General features: G+C 40.1%; 1 protein-coding gene across 2 annotated transcripts in view; it reads left to right on the forward strand.

Moving 5' to 3' along the window:
- The window catches only part of cntn4 (contactin 4), a 174,399-nt gene that overhangs the window by 70,323 nt on the left and 78,600 nt on the right, over nucleotides 1-25,476 (forward strand). For both annotated transcript variants that reach the window (XM_084349045.1, XM_084349046.1), the window contains exon 5: nucleotides 5,468-5,563. In XM_084349045.1, the coding sequence (XP_084205171.1) occupies nucleotides 5,468-5,563 (96 nt within the window). The remainder of the gene's footprint in view (nucleotides 1-5,467; nucleotides 5,564-25,476) is intronic.

Below are 25,476 nucleotides of genomic sequence, written 5' to 3' on the forward strand. Positions count from 1 at the left end.
TCTCAGCTCCTGTAGCTGACTGAGCTGAGTAGCAAACATCCCAGAGGCACAGAGAGGAAAACAATAGCAAAGTCTTGCAGCAGTTTTTTTTTTTTTGTTTTCACAATAAATAAAAATATCACAATAAATCTATAACTGGAAGCTATTTGGGACAATGTAGTAGATACTCTAATTACCTCTACCTCACCCTGCTGCAGTCTGGCAAAACATACAGTAGTATCTACTGCCGGCAGTCGCCAGAATAACATGTTGGCAGTTAAAGTTTCTCCAAACCACTGATATGTTCACATTTGTACATGCATAGGCGTTGTACCATGTTGATATTTCTAAAATACGTGTAATATCACATTCACATTACATTTTTATGACATACAGTCATAACATGATGTGGAGGGGATGGTGGTGGGGTTACAGTTGTAAGCATGACAACCGTGAGGCGCCCCAGCGGCTCAGTTAGCAGTGCCTGCATCCCCTGCACAGAGGCAAATTCTAGCCGCATTTGTGGCAACAAAACCACAACATAAATTAAAAAAATGTAACTTAAAGTTGCAACATGAAGACACTTACTTTGCCAACTTTTATTCTGGTGATTTGGTTGCCGTACCCTCAGACGAGCTTCTTTCCTAAGGCTGTGAAGCTTCTTAACTCATCCTCCACACTCCACTCCAACTTTTGTAGTGTGAAATATCTACAACTTCCTTTTTTTATTGTACAACTGTGTATAAATGAACCTTGATCAATAAATAGAAACAGGGTCCAAAATTAATTCTCTGTCTCATTCTGTTTCCTGTCATACTTCACCTGTCCTGTTAATTAAAGCCATGAAAAGGCCAAAAAATGATGTATAAGTAATTACTAAATCTCCTCCACACACTATCAAAACTGTCAGATAAAACAATGCTGTGTAATATTACAGTGAATTATCTGTTTTGAAAGTGACATATATAAATGTCTTCGTACAGCTGAGACAAGAGTTTTTGCAACTAGTTTTTTACCCATCTGAGGTAGACGAATCAAATTGACCTTACTGTGCCAAATCTGGTATTAATCTTTAGAAAAATATTAGAACCTGCTTTCTTAATAGAGCTTAAGAGTCTCAAATAGCTATTAGTTAAACTGGGCTCATGGGTGGAGAAAAAGATTTATGTTTAAAGAAATAATTAAAGGCTGCTTCTTAATTGACTTGTCCTGCAGCCAATATGACATATATTAACTGACCTTATAGTCCTCTTCATAAATCAGTGAGCCCAATAATTTTACATTTACATCACTTGGAGCTGAACTAATCAGTGATCTCATTTGAAAGTGGATTGGTTGCAATTTTGCAACGAGCGGGTCCGCAAAGGAGGGCGCTCAGGTCTGCACCGCTGCTCGTGCTGACTTGAGAACGTGCTGCATATAAAATAGAGCAAGGTTAATTAAGGTCAATTAATCCAATTTAGACAATATGTACAGATACATTTGATACCCCGTATCACCTGTCTTCATATATTCTGTCTATTTTCTACAAAGCACGTTTATGAATGCACTCTCACCTCAAAGCACGCGTACCAAATGAACAAACTAAATACAGAAAAGTGTAAATGGAACATGACAAATAAGAAGAATTGATTGTTTTGATTATTTAAAGCTATGTATTTAAATGACGTAGGAACAATTTGGCCATAAATACAAGTTGTGGTAATTGATTCATGTTTGCCTATTTCTTTTAAATGTCAAACAGCTGTTCTCCTATCAATTTCATTAGGAAGATATTTTTCCCACTCCCACCCAAGACATCAGTGCAGACGTTAAGTCTCCGTGTGATGTGTGAATCACATTTACTGAGCTCCACCAGGATGTACTTCATTAGTGCAGCGGATCCTTGGAAGCAGTTATGACTCGCTATTGTTTCTACCAATTGTCAAAGGAAAATGACTCCACTTCAACAGTACTTCTGTTGTTAAAACCATACCAGGAACAGCTTTGTAATGTTCAGTGGTGGTGGGAGTGATGAATGAAAGGTAACCTGATTACCAGCGGAGCTATTAAAATCCCTCATGTGTGACCCGCCACAGCAACCCTCTCTGCTTAGCAGCAGGGCTGCAGATTGTTGTTTGGCTCATATTAGTGGGTGTGTGTGTCACTATTGATTTCAACCCTTTTTTTTTTCTCATAGTGAATTTAGCTCATGCAGGACTTCCATTCATTATCTGGAATATACAATTACTAAAGCAGGGTGCAGGGCAGTCTGACTCTTTTCATTTTCTCACTCTCTCAGCTGCGTCTCTTCCACTATGCAATTATGTTGCAGGTAAAACTGTATGTCTTCTGTTACATTCAACATGCCTCATTGAATGTGGCTTTTAAAACCAGGGAAATAAATTGAAGCACACAATAATGTAAAAACGAAGGAGGATGCATTACTCGGATCTGACAGTGATGCGAACAAAAGAGGCGCTCCTGATGCAGCGGGAGTGCGCTACAGTTTGCCTCTGTTTTTGCACAATTTCAATTTGTGCTTAAAAAGAAACACCAGGAATTTGAGAATGAAAAAACTCTGGTTACACTTTCTATAAAGCCCATGTCTATAATGTATTATACTGCAGTATGAACATACTTAAAATGCTTTATAATGCACCTATAGCTCTGTATTTTCATTGATAAATGCACTCATGGATATTCATAATTATTCAATCATAACTCATTATCACATAGATGGCTATATTGCATTATAATCATGAGTATAATGTATGTTAGTGCTTGTTAAAAAAAATACACTTTAAATTTTTTTTTTTTCACTTTACTTAAAGCAACCAATGGCCACTTACAGTAACTTAGAATCACATTATAATGCATTATAAAAGAGAATATACTATGTTAAAATGATGTTCCTAATGAATTACAACGATGACCGTTTTAATAGACTATGATCCTGACCAAAATAGTGAGTGAGTCATTATGAAGTATTGATACTTGACCTTATAAGGCATCATAAAATGATTCATAATGTATGATTATTATTATAGAGCATTCAGAATAATTGTTATTGCTGTCTATGATGCATTATAAGTATGCTCATAGTGCATTATGGATATTTACGAATGCTTATACTTACCAAAATTAAAACACACACATGTATGACCACAACTGCAGGTGTATCACTGTGTTGAATAATTTGTTTGATACATTCTGTACTACATGATGGCTTGTATTGGGTAATTCTTGTCTACCCAGGGAGCCTGATGCTTGCACAGAAATTGTAATGTGTCACATAGGTGTGGTAAAACATGGAAAAAGAGTGTTGGGTTGAATTGGTTAAGATGAATGCAGTTCCTTAGTGTTTGATTTAAATTCCCACACATAAAATTCACCCAAGCAATGCCTTTTGATTATTTTATAAGACCCCTCAAATTCTTGACTTTGTCTCTGTGCTGATATACTCTGGTTTTGTTTATGACTTGGTCTAGGCTTATGGTGTGGTCTTCACTATACTTCTGATGTTGCAGAAAGACATTTAACTGGTGTGGAAAATTTGTCAGTCAGTAAAAACTAAATGTAACACAAAGAATTCAGCATGTGATCCGTTTGTCCCTCAAGCTTCGACTGAATAGACGAGAAGCTGCAGCACGTGAAAACATCTGATCCGTGTGGAGCCTCCCTCACATTGATACATGAAACAACTATAATATGTATTTTTCCAGCACATTTCACACATTTTGTTCATTTAGGTTTTGCTGGATCTCTTTTAATTGCTCTGTGTTTTTGTGCCTTCTTCTACTGCAATGATTTACAGCATCCAATAAAAGAGAATAAGGCTGTTTAATCTGATGCACACACCGCATAATATTCGCAACAGGTACTGCATGGAAATGCACATTTATTATTGGTCCAAGGCTCCACATGAAGGGAATTTCTTTTTGAATCTTTGTGGACATTTAAAGTAACCAGAGATTTTCCAGAGATGCTTTTCAATAAGTTGTATCTTAATATCCTGATGTTTATTTATGCGTATCATCTTCAGCTTTTGTAGTTTGTTTTTTTATCAAAATATTCCCAGTCGATTTTAAAAGAGCAGATCAGTTTAAACTGCTTTTTTTACCCAGCTTTTATGTCCCGCCAGATTCAAAGTGAGTTGTTTCCTGCTCCAAGAAGACATGGCCCACTGCAGTTCTGCAGTAAACAAAGTTCTCTTGTGATGCTCTAAAAATGTTTTTGGTGGGAGAGAGGGGAGAAAATGCAAATCATCAGATTCAATAATGCTTAAATGGCTAAACTAGTTAGTGTTTGCACTGAAAATTGAATCATTTATGGTTGTTATTTGTGTCATATATATATATATATTACCAGTCTAAATAAGCATAAATACAATCCCATATGTGTTTTTTTATAGAATAAAAAACAAATTACATACTCAAGTTAACATTAAAAGATGAGGCAACACTGGCAGCAGTTCTTTTAGTTATTCAGCCACAAACAAACATAGTAAAAGTCCCACTGTAAAAAAATAAAAATGTATATTTCTCTGTACGTCAGTATTCTCCATCTTCATTGATATTCACAATAAAGCATCCAGACTTCCAACACCCACTTAATATCATTACATTTAATTAATAACATCAAAGCCAAACATAATAAAGAAATGTTGAAAAAACGACATACAACATTCTCTAGTCTTGTATACTTTTGTTTGTTGGAAGTTGCTCATTTTGCTTATCTCACACAAATCCCTTAGATCCAACCCTTGAGAAGACATGTTGGGCGGTTCAGCTTCTTAGCATTTATTCATTCTACCAGGCGGTCCTTTTTTTCATCGTATTCTCAACTTTTAGAATAGTTAAGCAGTCATTGCTGTCTTTTTCATGCAAAAGTTCCCATTGGGACCCTTTAATTCACTCCTTTTTGATACTTGTGGCAGCATCACAGTGAGCCTTGGATATCCACAATATACACAGACGCAGACAGGGGGTGATTTGGCCTGAGGCGAAGCCAAAGGCTGTTTACCACCCAAAGAATTTTCACTCTTCAAAATGTTCCTTACACTAGAATAGATAGAGAGGATAATGGTGTTGCTGTATATAATTTGTTTATGAGGCTTCTGCAGTGGGTCGGTGGTTTGCACTGCTGTCTCACACAAACAGTGTGGGTTTGAACTTTGGCCCTTGGAGTTTACAAGGACTGTATTTGTCAGGGTCAGGCTTTAGAAATATAGGGCAGGGACGGTCTGGTGCTGTGTGAGTGTGTGGTGTGTTTATCTGTGTGAGCTCTATAATAAACTGCCAACCTGGTGTGAGTGTTTCCCCGCCTGCTGCGCTCTGCTTAAGGCTCCATAGGCTGTGACCTTGAATAGGAGTAAGAAGCAAGCAAAACAACGCAGTGAGAAAAACAGTCATTTGTTCATGGCAGGGCTTCATGTGTTAAAGGATCAGATGTATCAGCCTCTGACTTGTGGGGATGTTTTACTTACTGCCCTTTTTGTCATTTTCAGACTTGGAAAACTTCAAGACACACAAAAGAAGCTCTGTGTCAGTACGTGAAGGTCAAGGAGTGGTTCTGCTGTGCGGCCCACCACCACATTCTGGAGGTAAAGTAATGCATTCTCATTTTTTTTTTTATGTCTCAGGCTGACAGAAAAGAAAACAGAATGAGATCATAATTTTTAAAATGTGTTCAGATGGGATTTGCAGTTTTAAGCTCTTAGTGTTTGGTTTGGGCTGTTGCTGTTGAGGATCCAGCTGTTTCAATGACACCTTTGGCTCGGTAATCAACACCTCACTACATCTGCCACTATGGGGGACTGAATGATTTCCAAGTGGTTTTTGTGATCCTTGGGTGCGATCAGTCTTGGTTAGGCTATGAGAATTGCGACAGCGGTGCTGTCAGGTGCTTACAGCTGAGTCTGCTTTGATTAGAACTTTATCTCTCCACCTCAATTCCATGTTATTATTGTCTGTTCTCAATCTAAAGCCAAACAGTGCCCTGGATGCATTAGAATAATAAGGAACACATAAAATGTTACCTTGTTTTTTTTTGCCTAGAGTCAGATGAGAAGATCAGTATTAACATCTACTGTATGTACAAAATACTCCGCTTGAAGCAGGGATTGACTTGGCCTTAGGGTTAGCACCCAGTGTGAAAGTGAAACTCAACGGTGAGTTATTTCTAACTTTCTTAAGTCATAACGTACAAAACGTAATGAGCTAACATATGTAATGTAGGTATGTTTGGAACTGCTTTCACAAATTTAACCAAGTACTTTCAGTACCTAAACCAAACCAAGTACTAAAATGCCTAAACTACGCCAAGTGGTCTCAGTGCCTATATCAAGTAATTTTAGAGCCTTAACCTAACTTAGACGTTTTAGTGCCTGAAGTCAAACTCAAATGGATGTTAGAGCATCTTCGGCTTCTGCAATGAGACATATTTTTAAATGAAATGGAGTATGTGGGCAGGAAAAGGTTACAGGAAAGATATAAATCTAATCTGGAGCGACAGAGTAGACAGTTTTTTATTTTATTTTACAGCTTCGCCAGCTTGCCAAGGTAGCTTTGAGTCAAAATGCTAAGCTAAGCTAACCTTCTCCATACTCAAGCTTCATCTTAAGCACACAGATATGAGAGTGGTATCATTTTTCTGATCTAACTTGCTGCAAGAAAGTCAAAAAAGTATTTCCCAAAAATGTCAAACGTTTTCTTTTATAACACTGCAAAGGTAGTTTTCTGCAAACAGGCCCACTATTTTTCCCTCAGCTGCTACACACTCCACAGATAATCAATGAACATGTGGCATGAATCGGGCGCACCATGTGGCTGGTATGAAGCTAAATTTATTTAGAGTTTAAACTTAGTTTTCTGGCAAAGTTCCTCATATTTTCTGTCTAATTGCAGCAGATGTGTCCTTTCGTAGCTTCTTCACTTCACTTACTGGAACTGCTAAATGCAGCAGCTGCTTGGATTACATTCACCCAACTGACAGCCACCTAGCAGTTATCACTGATTCATGCACTGGTCTGCTGTGGTATAAAATGCTGTTTGTCTAGAAATGATTGTAATTGTTTAGAGCTTATATCCTTATGGGGGTTTTACCTGGTGAAAGCTTGGCAAGCTCTGTGGCGATCTGAATGTTTTTAGATTTATTTGCAATAAATTCTCCTGATACGCCTGTATATGTTTGTACTGTGAACAGTTGCTTTGTTGACTCTTTTCATATCTGCCAATTTATGCGGGAGTGATACAATTAAGGTTTGGCTTCTAAGACCAATTGGGAAATAATTCCAACATGTCAGGCATCTTTCCGCACATGAAAAGCCCCCTGAAGACACTTGTCTACCCACTAATATACAGAGCCAATACAAGCTGTCAATTACAAGTCCATTTTAGTGAGTTGTGTTTCTCAGCTATAATAGAAGCCACTATCACCATGTCATTCAGCTGGATAAACTAACTCGTCACTTGGCTCATATCGAGGTTCTTCTTGCATTAAGAAGATGCAGTTTAACACAGAGCGTTTTGATGTGCCTTTGGTTTACACTGGCTCGTCTTGTCTCAAATCCCTGACGTGTAATGATTAAAATGTTGCTTTGTTGAAGCACATTTGCCTCCCTGCTTTAGACCAAGACATTAAATGAGAATATAGCAACCCTGAAAATCCACCAGAATCATCATAAATGTACCTGTCAGTACACACTGTGACATACTGTATATCAGCACACAAGACATTCAGCTCTATTTACATCTCTCCATTCAAGCACCAGAGAGAATGAAATCGAAGACAAGAGACACCATATCAAGATTTACAAAGCTTCGCTACACATTCTGGGCAGGCTGTTGGTCCCAAGCGCCCCATTTCCATGCAGTTTTTGTGACATATACATGAATTTGGAGGGTGCAGTACAGAGATGGCAAACAAATGGCGACCTTTTTATTACAAGATCCAGTGACAGTGATGTTTCTTTGGCAACAATGGAGACTTTCACACTGGAAGTTACAGTTTATCCAGTGAAGAAGACAATATAGAGCCAAGCTGGATATTTCAGGTGCAGAAGCATGATACACTCTTCAGCAACTCAACCCATTACCTTGTAATGGACTTTAATGGAGAGGGATGTTTTGGCAAAGTTGCCAAGTGTCTCAATTTAAAAACAGCAAAATGGTTGCAGTAAAGATCCACGCAATGAAGAACACATCATTCAGAGGAAGGTGGGAATGCTAGAAACATTTCGGGCTCTTGACCCAGAGAAAAACAACATAGTAAGATTCATGGAAAGCTTCAGGTTCGACAACCTGTCCTGCCTGGCCTTTGAGATGCTGGACAGAAGCCTTTTGGACCTGATGAAGGAGAGGAGGGGGACACGTTGAGTCTTGATGAAATCTGCCCTGTGATTCACCAGCTACTTGTAGCATTTGATTCTCTGAAGGGTATTGGCATGCTTCACACGGACTTGAAACCTGAAAACGGAATGCTTGTCAATCACAAAGATCATCCCTGGCCTGGCCCGTCCACTGGGCCAGTTGAATGTTGGGACCACAATGCAGGCTCGTGGACACAGAGCTCTAGATGTGATGTGCCATGGCATTTCTGTGCTTTGGTCTGCTCCTCTCCCCTGGAAACTGTATACTTGTATGTTAACTGTGGTGGATCTGCTGAGTCAGCCAGCGGACCACTTGCTGAATGCTGGAATACACACCTTGCAATATTTCAGCAAGGAGGAGAGGTCCAGCAAGAGGAATACAAGGTGGCAACAGGACTGACTTAGTTGCTTTCTTTTCGACATGTACATGAATTTGGAAGAAGCAGTAAAGATATGCCAACCGAGCAGAGATGCTCTTGAGTATGCAGATATGGTGGCATTTTTAAGCCTCCTAAAATCGTGTCTACATATGAACCCTTGCAGGAGAATCACACCCGAGCAAGCCCCAAAACACCCCTTCATTACATTTTCTCACCTAGTTGATGAAATGGATTAGAGCACGAGAGGTGGTGGTGGGTAATGTCCGCTCCACCTAACAAGCCCAGACACACTGCAGCTGGGACAGCCAAAGTGGAGCCTACCTTAGCCACAATGCCACATACCCACTGAATGACATCACGTAGCCACTGAGTGACATCGCTCAAGGCAATTCGTCACATGCAGCTTCCTCTGGAGCCACAAATGGCTTTATTGCGCTTTTTAACAAATGCAGTAGTACTCCCCAAGACCTGTCAACATACTTTAAAGGTCCCATATTATACTGTTTTTCATCAATTTCACACAGCTGTCAGAGGTCCAACAACACTGTATTCAAAATTTATTGCCCCAAACCCATCCGTGGTCCTGAATTTTAGCTGTCTAAAAGTCACTCAAGTGAGCTCTACTGAGAGCAGGCTGTTTCTGTGCCTGCACCTTTAAATGCTAATGAGCTCCGTCTGTCAGCGCCTGCCTTGCCTGCTACACGCCCCTCTCAGGGAGAGGATGCCGCTTGCGCTAGTGGTAGCATGCGCTAATGTTTACGGTGGACGTATCGCTATGGCTCGCCGAAATGCTGTCGTTCAACCATACCAGTTTGACCCAGAATAGGACCCAGAAGGTCCACCATTACATGAGAGACTCCCCACTCCCCAACACAACCACCCGGCTCTCATCCCCCACTGACCTGCAACAGGTAACATCTAAAAACAGTTAGCGAAAGCTGTGTTTGTCTCCAACACAGTCTCCAAACTCTTGGACACTGTTCGCAAAGTCTCTGTCTCCAGTCTGTACACGTTTCCAGACTTTTTACTGTGACAACCAAGCTCCCTCGTAATATTATTAACATTAAACTCGCTTCAAACGCCATTGCATAGCGGACCGAAGTAGAGCTAACTAGTTAGCCAGTTTCAAGCTGACTTCTCCATACTCGTAGGCAACTGTAAATACTATCACCACGTGGCGACACTTACCTGTGGCTCGGGTGCAGTTGCTGGGTCCCGTATGGTTGGGACTGATCCTTTTACGAGGGTAAGTGTCGAGGCAAAGCCAGCTTTGTACTGACCCTCGTTACTGAAGCAGTCCGATGTGAAGTGGTTAGCACACACGAACAAACTTACAGGAACCGTAGCCGGCATGTTGTCGTTAAAAATGAAACGCAACCACTGTCTCTTCTGTTCTTCTGTAGCTGGGACAGAATATAGGCACTTATGTTGATTTTAACAACCAACAACAGTGCAATTTGTGTGTCTAGCTCTGAGCGACGACAATGCGAAACACTGCTATCTTACCGCTTGACACACTGAACTTCACCTCGGGGATGAACGAGAGTGTTTTCGCGCAGAGGAGCCCGGCCTATGCAAATCACTCCTTTCGTTATGTAACGACAGGAGCTGACTCTGAACAGCCGGTAGTAGCCCTGTTTTACCAGTGGGTGGGCTTCAGAGACGATGCAGGACTCGTTTGCTTTCCTCATTCTGGGAGTTGGTAGGCTCAGGGAGGACCAGTTTATATATGTAGAGACCAGAGAAAACGTGTTTTTCATAATATGGGACCTTTTAAAGTGTAAATTTTGTTGAGTTACCCTTTGATATTTAAAAGAACTAATGCTATCTGGACATATACAGTATCTTAGACATTGAGTAGATTAGCATGGTGGCTCAGTGGTCAGTACTGTTACCTCACGAGGTCCTAGGGCCTTTCAGTGTGCTGTGTGAAATTACTCCAGGCTCTCCAGTTTCCTCCCACATCAAAAAAAGTTAGTTTTGTTTTTTATCTTAAAGTTGTTTTTTTTTGTTTTGTTGTTGTGTTTTTTGTTTCATTATATGTGGAAATATTGCTTGTAATGTTACTTATGGACTACAACATTTACATTTAAGTTGTAATCTGTTTCTATAAGGCTTGCAGTGAACAAGGGTAACATTGAAATTATTTGTAACTCGAGTGCAGGATTAAGGTTACATGCACAGCAGTTATGTTCAGCATCATTTCATTCTCCATGGGCAAATAGCTAAACCTTTGGTACAGTTGGAGTTCTAATACAGTTATTGGTTATTGATTTCCAGATGTTGGAGGCAAATCTTGGGCAGATAATAAGAGGAGCAAGGCCATTTGGCTTTTAACCGACACATTCTAAAACAAAGGTCTAAATGACCAAAATCCGATTAATCTGTATTCAGCTTTTTTTTTTTTTAAGAATATTCTGAGAAATGTATGTCTTTTTCGGAAAAGCAAATATTTTAAACTGTGTTGATTGTAAAGTATTTTCATGCTATTAGAAAAAGGCTATGAATAATCTTTGTAGAACATTCTGTATTTGGCCAAAAAAATAAAAAATAAATCAAACATTTTATCAGTTGCTTGGTAGACCCTAAATTCCACCAGGTACATGTTCAGTCCATCTCCGATCCGCCAATAGGTTTCACTCTAGTCTATGTGTTTACTTCCACTGGCTCCGCTGCGTTGTGTATCTACTACGTTGCAGCTCCGGCAGTCCGGAGCCTTCCGTAGCAGATACGTAAGGCCTCTATTTCTGCCAAATGCCGAAACACTCCGACGTACCGCTATTCCGACATGCGAACGTTCCGCCATTCCGACAAAGTTTCGTCCCGGCATTCCGACAAGGCTAATACTAACCCACAACCCGTAACCCTAACCCTTACCTTAACCCTTTTAAAAGATGTGTCGGAATGGCAACACGTTTAAAAAACGAAAAAATACCGCCATTCCGACCTTAGGAGGAAAAATTTGTCGGAATGGTGGGACACTTAATTAAAGGTTTAAGTGTTGCCATTCCGACAATTAGGGCCTCATGTCGGAATGGTGACATGTCGGAATGGCGGTTGCTCCCCGACAGGAAGTCAGACACCGAAACAACAACATAACATCCAGTTAATTTTCATAATAAAACAGTCTGTGTTGACGCCAGGACACAAATCTCAAAAAAGAGACAAATCCAAACACTACTTCCAATCCTCAGTTGGAAACACAAACCTTTTTGTCTGTTTGTTGTTGTGTTTATAACACATACTTATAACTGCAGTCAGCGTGAATCTGTAATTATCGTGGGAATTCCTCGGTCTCACTACTCGAGCTGTCCAGCAGTGCTGCACCATGCCGCACATAAAACGCAGCCAGCGGGGGTTGACGGACGACGGAGCACAGAGCAAAACCGTAGCAGAGCCGTTCTGCAACGTACATGCGACCAGTGGAATTCCCGGGTGAGTGACGTGTAAGTCACATACATCGATTAGTCATGATTTATTTGCAAAGTCTGTTTCAATTGCACTTATGTTCCATCTTCCTTTTAGTGATTGATAGACCAACATTTTTCCCTTAGCTGGGACTATGCAGAATCAATGAGTCCAAACTGGTAGAGGAGATGTCCACATCACTTAGACATATGCAGAGCACGCTCTGATGAATGTCTGAATGACTGAAAGTATATAAATAAGCTCAGCTGAACTGAAAGACTTTTTAGGGGTTTCAGTGCAACCCCTAACCCTAACCCTTTGGTGGTTAAGTGTCTATTGCTGTATTGTTTGAGCCGAACACACACACACACACACACGCGCACACACACACACACACACACACACACACGCACAGACATTCAACCATGCTGCTGGTCGGATCATCAGACTATTCAAACTGGCAACAATGAAAAGCAATCAGTCTGCAGGCAAAGGCCTAAGTGTTTTGCCACTACTGGTTTTCTTTGTTGACCTGATGTATGTTGCTTTTGTTACACCTAAAATGGCATTCGCCTCTAGTTGTAGCAGGAAGAATGCCGGTAATCTGGCAATTTAGATTTGTTTTATTCCACATCCTGCTGAAATCAAAGTGATTGAAATGTTGATCAGGATGTCTGCTTACCAGAAAGTTCTGTCAATAGTCAGCAAACTGAAGATTCATTTTATATTTTGAATTACTTTAAATTTAATTGGTCTGGAAAGGAATAAGTAGCATGATATGTGTTGAATGATAATTTGTCTTTCTAAACTGAATTATACCTGGTGACTGCTCACTCTGTGCAGCACCCGGTGCTTTGATTTATATATGTGTATTAACCTATTATTTTTAATGGCTAATTTCATAAAAGTCAGGAGCATAGTGCAGATATTACTTTTGCCTTTTGAAAACACATTAAAAACCAGCAGGTTTGTATTTTTTTTTTTTAGCTAAGTAATCAAATCCTTATATATCTTCTTCCTCATACCCCTCTGAAACACATTGGTTAGCATTAGCAACACTGTTGCACTGCGTGTTATGTTCCTTCCTTAAATTGAACACACTGTAGTTCATTTTAACTCACTTCCACATACACCCTCCCGCTGCTGAAAATACTCGTATCCTCCTGTTTGAGTAGTGTTTGCTTTTTTTTCCCAGTTTAACTTTGGGCAAGAATTCAGGAAGCGGCTCAGTCATCAATCTCAGTTGTGTTATTATTTACTGCAAATCTGTTTGGCCTGTCAAAAGATATGCAGTGGTATATGTTTTCACATAAATTCACTGAAACAAGATGACTAAATGAGGAAAAAGCCAACTACAGCACCATGATATAGAGAATATGCCCTTGATGTGAGGAAATATAAAAGTCTGCAGGCCGCCTCAAAGAGAGAGATGATGATAATGGGATGCAATTTTATATTCATGAAATGTATTTTTCTTGATTCTGAGGGCTGTTTGACCTGAAGAGATGACTTTCCTGTCTTGACAATTTATAATTGATCAAAATGAATACAAATATTTCTGTTGTTAACTTTGTTTGTGCAGGTGACACCCTCCTGATTTGGGTGATTGCCATTACAAGAACCTATTCGTGAGCCAGTGTCCCTGCTTTTGAATAGAGGGAATATTGGACATTTTGATGTTGCATCAGGCTGCTTTGAGCAGGTGTAATAAAGCATAGCAACACTGCCCGAAACCCTGAATACCTAACTATGAATGAGAAAATAAAATATGAAAAAAACATGATGATACATAGTCAGTGCTTGGAGTGTTCAGCATGCTTAGACTTGGAGAAATCTTCCACGTGTTCATTCATCTGCAGTCATATTTCACAACATCACTGTGACACAGAGGAGATACATCTCAGTGTGCATCAGCAGCCTGACAGCCAATAACAAGACAATAATGACTGTTAGACCACCTTCCCTGCCTCACAAGGACCTCATTGCAGTTTAATCAAATTCTGCATGTGGGTGGCACATCCAAGGAAAACCTCTGCACATCTCTATTCAGCACCATATGTTTGCAGACCTTCCCATAGTGATGGGACCATTGGCGTATCCCCAATGCCCCGGTGGGTCTCCACCTGCCGGGGGGGCTCTCAGAGGACACATTATGTATGGCAGACAGCTGTCCTGCCCAATGTATGCAGCACGGATTCGGTCATGCAGAAGGACGTGTCCGGACAGAAGAAAGAGCATGGGATATGGGTGTGGAATGTGATAGAAGGAGACATCTTGAGGGAATATGGAAGCGTGGGAGTGTGTTAGTGCGCTGCTAGTAGGAGAGCACACATCTGCGGCGTAATGCGGAAGTACCCATAATATGGTGTGTGCTGTGTCTACACTATACATTAACAAGATATATACTGTAGAAATTACCACCCAAGCCATTTGGTGAGATAATACAAGATACAGATGGGTAATTAGTTATCGAGTTTCATGGTGGTAAACTGGGTGTAGGGTTGTTGTCATTTATTTAGTTATTTGAAATTCAAACAAACATTCAACCGTGAGGTGAAAAGTTTATATTCAAACCGTATGACCTGACAATTAAAAATTCACAGCGTAACACACCGTTTGAAGTAGTTTGGAGGGCGCTCTAAAAATTTAACTATTAAAATGACTAAAAGTTTTAGTTATTGCATATCCTATTGCGAGCAAAGCCGTCCTGAGCAGACAATCGCAACACGGCACCTGAGAAGCAGTGTGTGGAAGTACTTTGGGTTCTACACCATAGTCCTGTGGACTCACCTGCTAGCTTGTCACCCAAGTGAGGCAGCAGAGGCACCACAGACGGGCGGAGCAACGACTCCTTACAATTCGCCACACTCTGCTTCAGCAAGCCCCTTGCCAAAAGCTTGTAGCTATGCCATCACCGATAAGTTAGCAGGATTATTATGCAAGGATATGTAGTCCATCTGTATTGTTTCAGCAGAGGGGTTTTAGGATCTCTTGATGGAGAAGATGTACCACAATTTCAGCACATGACACCGTACGGTATTGCTTGACACACATGGTTATATTACTATTATGATCAAATACAGCTGTGAAAACAAACAAACATTTAATTGATGATGTGACTTGATACTTTATTTGTCCCGGTGGGGCAATTTAAGCACGAGTATAATTAATGTCAGTACGATAGCAGTAAACCTCTCAGTGAAATGAGATACCAAGTATTCATCCATCCGTCTGTCCATTGGTTAGTTGGTTGGTTGGTTGTCCGCTTGGTCGGGGTGGCAGCAGGAGAAGCCAGGGGTCAGGATGCCCAGGTCCCCTCCTTTACCTGCTGCCCCATACACAATGCACCCGAACCCATCTCTCTCTCCTCTGCTCACAGTGGGGCGGCCCTACAGTGCCGTTTCGGCCAAGCCTGGCTGGGCCCCAATGGCTAACTGCCATGCTCCCCTCCCGGGTCTGGCTCCAGGTGGGGGCCCCAGTGTCTCTGTACTGGGCGAGGTAATCTGTACCTGTGACTGTCGAATCATAGGGTCTTCTTGAGTAACTCTTACTGAGATCTGTTTGCCTTGGGAGACCCGACAGTTGGCCACAGAGCACTCCAAGTGTGTGGGACTCTGCTAGACGGATGAACAGCATCTATTATTTTTTAACCTCGTCTGTATCAACTGCTGCAGAACAGGTGGTGAATGCAGACAATTATGAGACAGAAGTTGATTGTACAAAGCATACAACAGATCATCATCATTGTATAATTACTCACAGAAATGTCGTGACTAAACGGTGGGGACAACGCAGACAACAATGACTGAAGGAACCTTTTAATTCAGAAATCAGATCCCAGGAGAGGAAATAGTTATACAATACTGTGATTGGACCTTTATTCAGCTGGTCCGTGCAATCTCTGGCCCCTCTGAATATTGAGGCAGTGTAGTGTTCACAATGATCATTAAAAAAATCAATTAAAACTTATTATTAAAGCAGAATTATTTAGCAGATGTAATGTAGATGCCAATATGGGTGCTGTTGGTGCCTTCACTTGGGCTCGATTTTATCAAGTTCATGACAAGAGACAATCTGAATGATGATGGGTTATTCATGATTTATATAAATAAATAAGTAAATACATAAACGAATAGATATTACATTTTCTAATTTTCTGAGATGTGTTTGTTTTATCTATTCTTTTCTTATTACCTAAGGACACAAGGCAACATTCATCTTTGTTGTCAGTTGCCTGGCAACAGTATTTAAGCACTTGAATATCCTACAAATTGATGAATGACTTTCGATGTCAAGAAAAAAATATGAGATTGTTTAGAAGGGACTCTGAGATGAAGGCAACATCACAGTTTCATTATGAGGAAGGACATGTTTACTCCAGTCGTATTTGTTGATAATACTGTTCATGACTCATATTTAGTAGTTTCTCTCGTTTCCATCAGGGATTATTCTGCTCTTAATCTGATTAGTAGATGACACATTTCACAATCTCCATGAGTAATCTCCTTTCGCAATCCCACATTGAGTCATATTTGGTCCTCTTCATCTGTCTGAGGACTTCAGCTCTCTGAAATAATATCTCATGTTACTGTCACACCATCCAATGTTGAGCCCACAGAGCCTTTTCTCCAAAGCCCTCACAGTTTTGACATAACGTGGCTCAGTTACCTTACAGTGAGGAGAAACTTCAGTGACAAACAGCCAACAACATGACAGCGGCATGAAATGGGATAGAGTGCATTTCCAGGCAGTGACACTCTGAGTTGATTGGAGTTTCTAATCACGTATGAAAAGGTCACAGAGGAGTCTGAGTGTAGCGAGCACACATTTCCCAGAAGACGTGTGTGAGTGACATGCTTCCTAAATCTCCCTCTAAGCCTCTTAAAGTTTACAGTACACATAGCTGCTGTTATTGTTGCATCGGAAGTGTGTGCGTGGGGGGTATGAAAGCCAAAAAAAGAGGAAGAACTAAAGGTTTTGTAGCATGCTCTAGGTCCATATTTGTATACATGTTCACCTGATTGCACTTGTGTGTGCAGAACATGTAAAGATCTAAACTCAGAAGTGGCTGTTTCCTTTTGGTTGTGTGTAACCACCCCCATCTCCGCTGGGCTGCAGTCACACGTCATGTCCTCAGGCTCCCCGGTGCCGCTACATAAACACAAATCCCTCGGTGCCTGTGGGGATTTCATCCCAGAAGAAATGCGCTGTCACCTGCTGTGCAAGGGGAAAATAACAATTGTCGAAAACATGACAGCTCCGTCCACAGCACCCTGCTTGCTTAGCAGAGCACTGGACCAGAGTTTTAAATCGAATCCATAACACCTCATAGCTGGCCAGCCTTTACAGCTATATTGCTGCATCTCCTGTTGCAAAGAGTTCAGCTCAATTAGTGGTGGACTGTTTGCTACACTCAGACTGTGTGAGGTTACTGAAACACGCTGGTTTCCTTAAATTGTAGATGCTTCATATCCTGCTTTATTTATGTTTGTGTCTTTTAATATTTGAAGGTCAAATATTACTGCATAACTGATAAATTGGCAATATATCGATATCACATCGTTATCGTGATATGAGACTACATATCGTCTTGGATCTTGGTTATCGTTATGTTGTGATACGGCATAAGTGTTGTCTTTTCCTGGTTTCTCAAGGCTGCATTATTATTTGTCATTTTCTGAACTTCCCAGACTGTTCCACTTGTTCACATATCGGGATATAGCCTAAAAATATTTAATATTAATATTTCAACCGACCCTAAGAAACATTAATTTCCAATACATGGATCCATTTGCTGTTGTGGCAGTAGTCACTGTGGTGTAATTTAAAATGGCATCTAATGATTATTTGCAGTATATTATCTATTTTTTAATAACATAAGAAAATGTTGGGAAAAAAGAATAGTTTTCGATTTTCCAGAACCCAAGGTAACAAAGTGTCAGATACCTTGCTTTATCCGAACAACTGCCCCAAACAAGATAGTAGATTCACAGCCATATAAAACTGAGAAAATCAACAAATCTGGACAATTAGAATGTTGGCATTTGTTGCTTATTATTTTTGGACAATCTACTAATCAAGTAGTCAATTGTTGCAGCTGTAGTTTGATTCATCAGTGTCTCATTGAAGTGTCAAAACACCGTGGAAATGACCAGTAAGCACCAGAAAATGCATCGATATAAAAACAAAGTGATCTTAAAAATGTCTAACACCGACTAAACCTTTGTTGTTTATTTTTTTGAGTTGTGTATTTGCATTATCCAAAATATTTTCAACAATGTTCAAAACCCCCCAAAAAAGGTATGTTTCATTTGGTCACCTGTTTCTATACCGTACAGGAAAGAGTCAGCAAGTGAAGAAAGAAGTCCTTGAACGTGACTAAACAAAAACAAAAAAAACTTAAAACATTACCTTGTCCATGAATACTTCTGCCCGAGTGACGTTGTTTGAGTTTCATCTGCAGTGAGGACAACCCTAACCCAAGCTCCATGATCCCATGCAACTTACAGTATGTCTTTACTTTGGTTTAGATTGAGAGACCTCTAATGGCAGAAATGACATTTTTGGGGGTTTAAAGGAGAATTCCATCCCTCCAGGTTTCCAGTTATAGGTATTGGGTGTACTACTCAAAATGTGATAAAGCTGTATCAATTTTAATCCTTTTTTAAAAAAATAAATAAATTCAAATCTGTCCATCATAAGTCAGACGATATTATAGGAGCACAGTTCTGAAAGGGTGGAATAATCTTTTACAAAGCTAATCACATATTGTATAAAAAGCATTATTATTAATGTATATTTTTTAACCGGCAAGGTTTCCTCTTCGTAGTTTAAGGGTATTGGCCTGCAGCAGAACAGTAGCTGTGTTAGTGTAAGCAGCTGTCTCTCGAGAGCAGGACCGCTGAGGATCCATGTTGTCCCATACGTCCCAGTGCGCTCAGTTTTACCTGTTGAAAGAATGATGCAAGCCAGCGTCTGTACTCAAGCTACATCAGACAGTATGTTGCAATCCTGTTGCTCTTCTTGAGGGAATACAAGTTACAGTCATAACATTTGGATTTCTCAGAGGCACATGTCTCTGTTGTGTCCTATTTTAAATAAGTTACAGTTGGAGCTGGACATTGAAGATTAAAGTGCCAGTGAAATACAGATTATAATGAATATTAACTTGATTCTTTTGAGCACATTTAATCCAATTTTGCTTTGCCAGCTGTGGGCTTGATGGTTAATTTGATGAAATAACAAAAGATTCTCCATATATTTTAGATGTAATGACATACTGTATACTGTATATTCATGTTTTTTTCTTTATTTAAAAATACTGTGGCAGGATTTAATTATTTTATCATTTTAATTCAAAGTTGTGATTTCCTTTTTTCTCAAAATAAGGAGTTTTTACTTTTTTAAGTTTATTCATTTTAAAAAGACGAACCACATGATTAGAAAAACATCAATCAATCAATCAATCAATCAATCAATCTTTATTCATATAGCACCAATTCACAGAAATCCAACAGCACAATCCTCAGCTGAAGTCAGACAGTGGATGACAATAGAAATAATATACAGTAGTAAAAATGACTGATTGAACTACAAAATAAAAAACGGAAAGAAAAAATAACTAAAAGCATAGGTTCATCAATTAGTAGGATCAACATGACATGTCAAATACATATGCCGGATACCAGCTGTACCACTGTTAAACGTCCATTGGCTGTCCTTTAAGGAGCAGTGCCTAAATAGTGTCCACATATATCCCTCTGCTGCGCCATTACCACATCCACCCTACTGCATTCAAGTCCCTTCAGGGGCGATATACAACAAGATCTCTAGATATGTTTACAAATACACACAGCAACATAGTGTAACAGATAAATACAATGTAAACATACCCTTTATTTTAGTAAAGGGTATGTTTGCAGTATTAAGTCCAAGATAAGGCTAACTACAATACAAATGACAGATTAGAGGGAAATGTCAGTGTGAGGATGACAAAGCCCAGGATGAAGAGCTGAGAACAGATGTGTAAGAATAAGCAAACCAGGCCAGTCACACTTTCAGTCATCGCATGCTGAATAAAACATATAGCATGTGTGTCAAACCTTTTCTACTTTTGCTGCTCTCTGGCTTTCACATGCACACACACATACATACATACATACAGTCTCCTACACATGTGTGAGCATCATCATTTATTAATTCAGCGATGGGTAAGAAAAGCAAAACAGTGATGGCTGATAGACTAAATATAATTTCTAACAATGTTTTTATGTACCCCCACTATGAATCGACCAACTGCCTAAAAAATGCAAATGGGGCAGACTACTGCAACATAATAACTGGCACCGCAGCCAAAACTTTGAATGGCGAGTGATTATAAAGTCTAATACAATGTGAACATCCAGGTGTAGAATTTTGATGTTTTTTGGCATCTAAAAGTATTAAAAATGCTGTTTTCCATTCAATTTATATTTTGTGATTCCAACTGAGGGTTATTTTAGTTTTTAGAGTTCTTCTCTCTGATTTGTAATAAATCGTAGTAAAGGTTTATATTGTAGCATCCCAACGTAGGCATGAAGGAAAACCTCAAAAACTCTGACTCTTTCTATTGTGCCCCCAGGCATTGAACCTCAGTTGGTGAGTAGATCGAAGCTTGCAAGACATGGCAATATGAAAATTCAATATTGGACCTTGATTTTTAGGCAAAGGAAATAACAGCTTAAGTTTGTCATGACTGAGAAATATCAGTTTTCAGTTATATGGATGGCATTATGTTGATTCACCTTAATTGTTACTTCAGGGTAATGCATTGGTTTGTGGAAGCCATGAGTTTGGCATTATGGCTGTCACCATCATTTTTTGGAGCCAGAAGCCACCACATTTGGAGAAGACAGTGGAGCTCTGGAGGATATCCTGCAACCCAATCCCCAGAATACATACTGTAAGGGTTATAGTATGTTTCTGCAAAACCACAGATGAATTAAAACTTAACGTTTCTTTATGTTGCAACGTGACGTTTGCGGAGGTTCAATTTTTCTGTTTCTCTCTTGTCACTTGGTTAGGGAAAAGAAAAACATCATGGTTTGGCTTAAAATACCTGTTTTGGTGCCCACAAAAACAGCTTGGTAAAAAGCTGGTATTGGTCGCCAGTAGAAGGGTTGGAAATGTCCCCAATGGACTCGAACTGCGGCTGCCTGTTTGGCAGCCTTGTGGCTTGTAATAACGCCACCAACTCCCCCTCCACCCCCGCATTTGAAAATCAGGTAATGCCACATTTGGTACACATGTCAACATTATATCCAGGTGACTGGGCTGTATCCTGATTGGTTCTGGTTCTGGCTGAGAACCCAAGGACACGTATTAGTGACTACTTTTAAATCTCAAGGTAGTCCTGTGCATACCCTGCTTTGTCATCCATTTTCCTCTAAATGAGACCATATTTTACTAAATGAACATCATGTTGTATTGAAGAAGACTTGAAACTAGCAATTGAGACCATAAACTTTGCGACCAGTAGAGTTGCCCCTTGCTGGCCATTTAAAGGAAAGTAGGTATTCTTCACTTTAAAGACCCAGACGCTCCATCTATAATTGCATACAGTGTTGTAGAAAGTGCTGAAAACTCATACTTGAGCAAAATATATTGTGTTCGAATTTACTTTGGTTAAAGTTAAAGTAACCCAAATATAGTCTTAAAGTATCTGATATTAAAGGATAACTACCGTTTTTTACAACCTGGACCTTATTTCTAGCAAAATATATGATAATTTACTCACCCAGATAACTTTGGTGTCATTTGGCGTCGTTCGGACGAAATTAGATCCAGTGTAGCGCCGATATATCCATATAATGCGAGTAACGGGGCATCAACACACAGCCTCTATATAACACATTATCTGCCACGAAACTAGTTCATTTCACCAATATTTTGTTACGATATGCTAGTGCTATTCCCCTCTGAGTCCGGGCTCGTCTGTTGTCAACATCCGGGGTCTGTAGGCTGATCTACTACCTCTGACCTGGAAGATGTCGTCTCTGAGCTGCGAGCGCACCCGCGACAGCCCGGCTTGTTTACCTGTAGCTGCTGTTGCTAGTTTGACCCCGGATGTTGATAACGGACGAGCCCGGACTCAGAGGGGAATAGCGCTAGCATATCGTAACAAAATATTAGTGAAATTAACTAGTTTCGTGGCAGATAATGCGTTATATAGGGGCTGTGTGTTGATGCCCCGTTACTCACATTATATGGATATATCGGCGCTACACCGGATCTAATTTCGTCCGAACGACTTCAAATGACACAAAAGTTATCTGGGTGAGTAAATGATCATATATTTTGCTAGAAACAAGGTCCAGGTTGTAAAAAACGGTAGTTATCCTTTAAATGTACGAAAGTATCAAAAGTATTTTTTTTTCTTTTAATGTTCATATATTTTCATGTATGGATTGTATATTAACCGTGGGTCGACCGATAATGGACCTGGCCAGTTATCAGATTTGATATTCAGCCTTACTGTTATTGTCAGAACAAATGTTTGTTGTTTTATCTGATTTCTGATCAAATAATTTCAACATTTTTTTAACAACCTGACCCTGATGCAGCGTACAATCTGCAATAAACTAGTAACTCAAGTTATCAGATACATCTGGTGGAGTAAAAGTTACAATATTTGCCTCCAAAATATAGTGGGGTAGAAGTACAAAATAGCAGAAAATAGAAATACTAGTACAAGTATATGTAGTAAATAAGTAAATGTACTTCACTTTTATACAGGGAATGGTTGAATCAAGGTTCATTTTATTTTATTTTTTATTTATTTTATAGAATGAGGAGACAATAACACATTGGTGCAGTCCATGTGTTGCTTTATCAACCGATCCATGAGGCTGGTTCTTTTTCAAATCAAACACTTTGAGTGCCAAAGTCGTATTTTATTCAAATCTACACCGAGTGGCTTTACAGTAAAAAAAACTTTGTATCAAACGACAAACCACAGCGTTCAACTGTAAAGGCATTGAATATTTGAACAGTGATCAGCTAGCAGCCATTTGAATCTAAAAATAGTAGCAGTGCTGGCCTCCAAAATCCATGTCAGTCAGTGTCAATTAACTTAAACAGAAACCGTCATTAGTTTCTACTGTGTGTCTTCTAATATCAGGGGTGCGATTCTTTTTTTGAACGTATGTGGCGAACTATTTCTTTCTTAGCCGAAGCTGACAACGGGACAAAATAAATGTAAAGAGAGACATAGTGGAGTTCCTATTTTCGTTTTGACAAGTATAATAAATTCTGTAGTCTACCACTTACATGACCTGGCAAGTGACATTATTCTAAAACGCATAAGAATAACTCCCCCGACATGGTTAGAAAATACTGCCTCTAGAGCCAGCTGCACAACGAGGAAATGTCATAGCATGATCAGAATAGCCTGACCTGACAAGACAACGGAGAAAATAATTGTATTTGGAATTTGGGGTTGGCTAATGTTTTGGATGAGATTATAAGATATTCTTATGCAGTAATGTGATGTACGTGTTTCCAAGACGCAAAGTACTCACGTGAACAGCTTCAGTTGACAAGACGGTGAACACGATGATTCAGGTAGGCAAAGCCAATATTGTCTTTCCTTTTTATATGCAGGTCTACTCAAACTTAATCAAGTGATTTTTGTCATTTTTGTCATGGTTCCATTAACATTAATGTAAAACGATTCTGGGCTAGCAAAATAACGTTAAACCCTGCAAGTAGGGGGAGGGGGCTGCTGTCGCTGCGTCATGGTAGGTGCGCCGTATATTTTCCTGCTTTTTTGTCCTTTGCCAATCACACCTATGAATATGACCGGCGTCATCAGAGGTCCTACCTGCTCTTTCAGTCAGCAGCAGAGAGACAGGAAGAAAAGCCTGAGTGAAGATCGGCCATGACACACCCTGCCAGTCTGGATCTGAACACAAAGGCAGAGCGAGCTGCCACCTCCACACTGCATCCATACACTCCCTCTCCATCTGACAGGCTGATGTCGAGCATGCCACCAATGTATGGTAATTACTATCTGCAGAGTCTGAGGAAGGAGAATGGATTAACTCAACCTGGTTACAGCACGAGTCGTGTTTCTTAAACCAACCCGCCGCTGAAATGCGTGTTTCTCCAAAATGTGCAGTCCAGTTCCCCTCCTGTCTGTCACTGTGGATCAGAGGCAGAGAGAGGAGCTGAGAGCCTGTCACTTTCTGTCTTTTTCAAAGCCAAGCGCATTAATGGGCTGCCAGTGTTACCCAGCCTCGCTCTTTGTACTACACGATTACTGTGTTTAGTCGTGGACCTAATGCTGCTGACCTCTATTTTCTAATGGGGAAATCAGGCCAGCACTGAAATCACTTTTGTGCGTCTCCACTAAGAGTAGATTTTTGCTGTTATTGTGTGTTTGTGTGTGTGTGCATGCGTTGTCCCTGCTTTGCTCCCACCCGAGGCTTTGAGAACACAGAGCATGTGCATCCTGTCCGGTCCTGTAAAGGAAACAGTAAGCAGAGGATTCTTGGAGCCTGGAGCAGATATGGGAGTACTGCACTCAGTAACACAATGTGGGATGACAGTAGTTTAAGTGAGGAGGGTTGTGCAGAGTATCTTTTTCTGATTGTTTGTTTCCATGTGAAGAGGCAACCTCTCAAAGACGCTCTTATATAAAGCAGTGAATGTGCAGATTCTAATAGGACCAAATTGTGAGGTTTTTCGGTTTCTCTGTTGATTTTAGGACGACTCTCATGTGACCACACTGTTTCAGCTCTCCTCTCTGCTCCGGAAGTATTTTAGAAAAACTAGTTCATGTTGTACCAGATCAGCATGTTTTACCCTGTTTTACCCCAGAACACTCTCCTGCTCATGAATGTAATACCATGCTACTGATGCCTGTAATCAGAGAATTAGTCAGTCTGCTTGGGAAAGGACCAATGTGCACCGTTTTGTTGTAAATCTGTGCATTTTGCTGCATGCCCACATTTCACTGTGTTGTAATTGGGTTATTAAAAATGCATATTGTTGTCAGTGTGCTCTTACATATATTATTAATATCAAATGATGAGGCAGCTGATGCTGATAATATATTATGATGCCAAAGCATCCTGATGGAACAGTAAAACTGCTGACAGATGGCTGCTTTGTTTGTTGCCAAAACGTATATTTTTTGTTGTTGTCGGCTATGTCATAAATATTGTCCATGCCCAAATGAATATGTACAGCTTTTAGGAGTAGGGAGAGCCCCTTGGGATGGTGTCAGTGGCTGGCTGTGCTCTGGGGCTGCAGCAGGAGGAAGAGAAGCAGGCCAGGGCCTGTTTTGTGTAAAAATTAATCACATTACAGGAAAAGAAA

This window comes from Pagrus pagrus, assembly GCF_965226575.1.
Source record: "Pagrus pagrus genome assembly, chromosome: 3".
Lineage (NCBI taxonomy): Eukaryota > Metazoa > Chordata > Actinopteri > Spariformes > Sparidae > Pagrus > Pagrus pagrus.